This window comes from Photinus pyralis, unplaced genomic scaffold (assembly GCF_008802855.1).
Source record: "Photinus pyralis isolate 1611_PpyrPB1 unplaced genomic scaffold, Ppyr1.3 Ppyr1.4_unclustered_Scaffold8014, whole genome shotgun sequence".
Classification (NCBI taxonomy): Eukaryota; Metazoa; Arthropoda; class Insecta; order Coleoptera; family Lampyridae; genus Photinus; species Photinus pyralis.
In genome coordinates, this window is record NW_022172291.1 from 1,051 (window position 1) to 6,709 (window position 5,659).

The window sequence follows — 5,659 nt, forward strand, 5'->3', positions numbered from 1 at the left end:
TTGTTTGTAATTGATTGAAGTTGATCAAGCCCACGTACCGAGTCTCTCAAATTAAAAAAATGTTTGTCAATATTAGCATTATAGCAGATGCAGATGAAATTAAATTAACTAGACGTAGAGGTGGTGTGAAAAAAACATGAAGGAGAAGTGAAAATGATATGGATCATGGTGACTGGAGGTCCCACGTAAGTGTAAAGGCATAAAAGAAAGGGTAAGGGGCTAGAGGCATAGACAAAGCGACAGAGGAAGAGATGTGAAGGGTTTAAAGAGAGCACGAAGAATATCAGTGAATTGTGAGCGAAACATTAGGAGGTTTAAGAGGAGATTGAAGTAAAGAAGCGGACCAACTCTGTTTGAGTGTTATAGTGCTATATTTACGGGAGATTTGATGCTATAAGTCCACCGACAACAGGTGAAAATAAATAACGTTAATTCATATAGGAGAAACAATCCTAACAACAAGACGAGAACGACATCGTAACTAGCAAGCTGGTATGTCGACATATCTCTCGATGCTAAATTAAAATGTTTCGCTGTTCCATGCCGTAACACAAATTCAACCCAATAAACAGCTCGTTCTAATGGATGGTCTGGACTATCTCTGTACAGTTGTGATAATTGTTTTATATTTTTACTGTACCTGGGTAAACAACTCTGTATAGTGGACACAGCGGAAAAAAGTATCTTACATGGGATTGTTGATGACCTCTGTGATAGCAGCAAATAAATTTTCTGACGTGATATCATGGTAACTCACTACTTTTCCCATACGTCTATCAGCAAGTTTTTCCCCGTTTGCATGCTGATCTATAAAGAATGGAACTACGATCACTGGTACTCCATGGTACATCGCTTCCTGGGTGCTCAGTGCACCTCCGTGTGTAATTAACAATTTCGTTTTACAATTTCCTAGAAACAGCAAGCTAAAATCAAATCGCGGATTTTATATCAGTTCACCTAAAAGATCATTTTGCGGTAGCCATTTCCTTACAAAAACGTTTTTCGGAAGATCAGTTATTTCACTTTCAAATTTCCATAACACCGTCTGGGGAAGTTTTGCAAAAGCGTCTAATATTGCAGTTCTTTTAGTAATACTCAACTGATCTGACCTGAAGTAACTACCCAACGCAAATATAACTAGACCTTCTTGAGCGTCCTCCACAATCTTTTTTAGGTCCTGCAATATTTACATTAGAATGTCGTACCACCTACATTAATCACATACTACTGGTAGTGGCTTAACGGGCTCAATATGCAAACCCCCCGCTGGAACGATGTTAGGTGCCAAAGCCAAAGGAAAGCTTAATAGGGGGTCATAATTGCATATCAATAAGGACATATTTCGTTCGACCTCTTCAAAATCTCGAATATTTTCACCAAAATATTGTTTTGCCAATTTTAACTCGGCTGGCAGACTAATGTACCTTCTGTATAGAATCTCAAAGTGAATCAGTAGAAAATTTGTCATCCTTTCCGCAAAAATCATTCTATCGGTGTGCTTCGTACTATAAAATGGGAAGTAGGCGGCCTGCATGGGATTGCCAAAAACATGCGCCAGAGCAGGTGATAGTAAGAAAGTTGTAACTGCCACCACTGGTGGATTGTTAAATCTTTGGATCAATGGGTAAAGACATCCCTCATTACTGATATCAAAAATGATCAGGTCAAAATTGAAATCCTTGGGGTAATTCAGTAAGGTTTTGAAACCTTCGGTCTCTAAATCGTGCACGCAGGAATAAAATGAATAATCGTACCTTGCCTTAATGTTAGAAAACGCATCTCGTTTTGACAGTGACTCTAAACTGTGAGCTTCATACTTTTTTTCGTAGAAACCTGAAACAATACTCTTGTAGAAGCATATGTTATACTAAAAATCTAAAAGTATACTGACCTTCTAGTCCAGTCAAATAAGAAAAAATAAAAACATTAATCGGTAAAGATCTGAAATTTTGGTACACATGTTCATTAGTGTTCCCCATTGGACATACTAAAAGTCCCCGTCAAAATCTGTTGCGCTCGAGGCGCCATTCTGAAAAAAAGGAGCACTTTTTCAGTTTCTTGCCTATATATCGGCAACAATTATTGATACGGAAAAATAGTTCAGATAAAAATATAGTTTATTAAATTGCCCATAAAAAAGCATATTAACATTTTTCTGTATGCCCAATACTTTAGCTATAATCCGACATCGAATAGGGAATCAAGTATCCTGAGCTCTCGAAACAGTCGCGCAGTTATTTTTTTACAACTTTTTACAAATCATTAAAAATTCATTGAAAATTCTACCAGTATTTCTTATATATGCGAAGTCGTCGCACTCAAGCTTGGTATGAGACACGTTTAGTAAGGTTTCTCATAAAACTCTCTCTCAATAGAACTTTCATCTTCAATGTGAGCACCGAGTGTCCGAACAGGGTCAAGGTCATTCTGAAGGTCTGATAACGATGTCGGTTTTAATATCTCTCACTAGCAGGCACGTTATACTTATGCAGATAAGGGCGTTCTTCAGCTTCAGAAATCATTTCGTTGCTCCAACCCTTTTACACATTTTCGCTTACCTTTTTGAAAAAAACATGATGTATCATCAAACATTATGTCATTGGTAGAATGCTTTATCGCACGACGATTCTGTTCATTTTTTGGCTCTGTTACAGCTATCGATGTAGTCATAAAAAAGACGGCCTCCTATAATTACGATACGGGGCCTAAACGCGTTCTGACGTATTCAACGTGAGATTACAGCTAAAGTACTGGAGATACAAAAAAAATGTAAATACTCTTTTTTATAGGGAATTTAGTAAACTATATTTTTCATGTAAACTATTTCTTCGTGTCAGTAATAATTGCCGAGACATGGGCAAAAAACTGGAAAAGTGTACCGTTTTTCCAAGATGGCGTCTCGAGCGCAACAGATTTTGACAGGGACTTTTAATATGTTCAATAGAAAGTCCCAATAAATGTGTATACCAAAATTCAGATCTTTACCAATTAATGTTTTTATTTGTCCAAAATTGCGCTAATTTGACTGGACTATTCCAGTAAAATAGTATGAAAGTTTTTGATTTTCTGTTTTTCTTCAGTGTGAGTAACCATGGTGACGTTATGACCTTTGTCAATTAAACTAACTGCCAGTGCCCGATTCCATATGACGTGGCTTGGAGAACCAAGGGGTACGATATACAAAATATTGGCGCTCAAGGCCATTCTTATTAATAAAAGGAGCACCACGTTCATGCTGTATCGACTATTAGAAATAAAGGTTAAAAAAATTGTCATAGAAGCTTCTATTGTTTACACTCATCGTAATGCATATTTAAAGGTAATGCATATTTAGGTGTAGTAGTCTCGAGGACGACAGTATTATAACCCAAAAAAAGTTTGTTTACTTCATGTAAAAATAATCTGCTGCCGAGTAAATGAAACCGGGTACTTGTTTAATTATTAGCGAAATGTTGTATACATTGATTGCAGCGATACCCTTTTGCGCTCGGCTAATGAAGCAAAAGTTAGATAAGAGCCCCAGGTCTACGCGCAGATTGTTTCAGAGTCGTGGTGTTTATCACCCCGTTCTGGTAAATAGACCATTAAGAATAAAATGTTCAAAGGTCACGTAGATCTCTTACAAGTCATATTACTTTGAAGATTTAGTACCTTATTACTGGAACGGATTACTTTAAATGACGCCGATGATCTTAATCTTGCGGCACAATAAAAAAATTCAATTTTGCGCCTCTAAATTCCAAATTTAAAGCAAACAATGGTTACGATCAAATTCCTTAAACTTTAAAAGGATCACTTATCAAATTTTGAAGAAGACACTTGAAGTGAACTTTGAGTAGGAATCAACAAAATTAATCATAATTAAACATGAGACATCTATCTGAGTCGTTAAATAGATCGAATAAATATACGATTTGCATGATTTCACATAAACAAAGTTTATTCTACAACCACAAATGAAAATAAACATAAAAATCCTACTTAACAAAATTGGAATACACAAACCCCGCATATGCGTTGCATTGCAAATTAAACGACATCACGAAATCTTAGATTACTTACAGCTTTTTATAATAACTGCGAAAAGAAACAACGCACTTAACCAACGTCTGAATTAACTGGTTGAAGGCAAATACTTGACCGATGAATCGAATGACTGTCCATTTAACGTGGACGACAACTTCAATGAAAACTGTTCTTCGAAACTGCTACTTGCAGTTTCTTTAATAACTTCAACTCCAACTAGGATGGACTCTTGCTTACCACGTACTTCTCCTTGATGATCAACGAATTTGTTTAAACAAAAAAAAGTAAAAAACTTTGCCAACAAACGTAGAAATGCGCGTCTTCTCGGCCTAGAAATTGACAAAAAAGGCTACGCTACGCTACGCTAACTCCGGCATTTAAACGAAGTTCCCTCCTTAAACAAATCGAAATTTCTTATCCAATTATCGACGCCTGGCAACTCGATAAACCAATGGAAGCTTCGCTACTAGACGCTTTCTTCAGTCACGTACGCAAACTTTACGCGGAATTATCTGTTCTAAAATACAACATTTTCGACGAAAACAAACAGTTTTTTTTTTCGATTAAAAGGCATCCTTATCTCTAGATAATTACACAATCATCATTTACAAAAATTAACGAAAACCCAATAAATCAAATCTGGACTGTCACAAATGAATTAACAAATGAAATTGATAACGAAAAATGAGATAAAATTTCCTATCCTTAATAATTCTAGGATCTATCTTTTTTACAACAAAATTAATAAACAAACACCTTGGATGCAGGAAAGTGCCCATAATAAGCGCCTTCTAAAATGAGTTGGAAAATGAGCTAAAACTGACAGAGGATCATTTAGAGTTAGAAGTAACAGATATATTGAATCTCTCAGCCATCCTAGAGAGATCACAGGTTTTCAATAAAAAGGGAATTTAGATTTTTCGGTATAGTAAAAATTGAATTAGTTATCTGGTTTCTCGAACGATAGTTTCGAATTATAAGAGTAGTTATATAGGGCCGGTTCTGGACCAGTTCAAGGTCACTCGCCACCTGGCGGTGACCTTGGAAAGTAGGTCAAGGTGAAATTCAGAGGTCACCTAGCGGTGGCCTTGAAAAGTAGGTCAAGGTGAAGCTTGACGGTCACCTTCATGGTACTCGATAGTGTCAAGTTGAAGGTTGTACATTTGTAATAAAAGGCTTTCCTACGTGACCATTCACATTCCATTTTCAAGGTCATCAAAGTTCAATAACCTCATTTTTTAAGTGTCATATTTCATTTTCAAGGCCAACAAAGATCAATCACCCCATTTCTTGTGGTGTCATATATCGTGACCAAGGAAAGTGTGCCCGGGGAAAGCTCAAAGGTTAAATTCAAGGACACAATTATTAGGATATAAAGCGCGTCTGTGTGCGTGTATAATTCAGTCAGTCGGCGCCTTGCTTTTCCTAAAAATGGATTTCTCCGATTTAAATCGTAATACATTGTGCAAACCGTTTAAAAATCCTAGTGAACTTGAAATATCGAAAAAGTACAAAGTGTTGGAAATTAATGTGATTAATACCAAGTACGGGGAACGAATAATGGTAGATACTGATGATTTTGAGTGCATATTACCTCAACGTTTTTTTAATTATTTCAAAGAAGGGGGCCGTA

At 36.5% G+C, this 5,659-nt stretch overlaps 1 protein-coding gene across 1 annotated transcript; it reads right to left on the reverse strand.

Moving 5' to 3' along the window:
- Window positions 1–492: 492 nt before the first annotated feature.
- Window positions 493–1,827, reverse strand: LOC116182906 (UDP-glucuronosyltransferase 2B17-like). The gene is made up of 5 exons (XM_031503463.1): window positions 1,226–1,827; window positions 958–1,177; window positions 758–909; window positions 690–708; window positions 493–640 (listed from the first exon to the last, which is right to left on the reverse strand). The coding sequence occupies exons 1-5, from the start codon at window positions 1,532–1,534 to the stop codon at window positions 624–626; spliced, it is 717 nt and encodes a 238-aa protein (XP_031359323.1). The 5' UTR covers window positions 1,535–1,827; the 3' UTR covers window positions 493–623.
- Window positions 1,828–5,659: the final 3,832 nt, after the last annotated feature.

Coding starts and splice junctions, on each gene's coding strand:
- LOC116182906 (XM_031503463.1), bottom strand. CDS start 1,534: ATGCAGGCCGCCTACTTCCCATTTTATAGTACGAAGCACACCGATAGA. Junction 1,178..1,225: donor CCGTTAAGCCACTACCAGTA/GTATGTGATTAA, acceptor TAAATATTGCAG/GACCTAAAAAAGATTGTGGA. Junction 910..957: donor ACCGCAAAATGATCTTTTAG/GTGAACTGATAT, acceptor TGCTGTTTCTAG/GAAATTGTAAAACGAAATTG.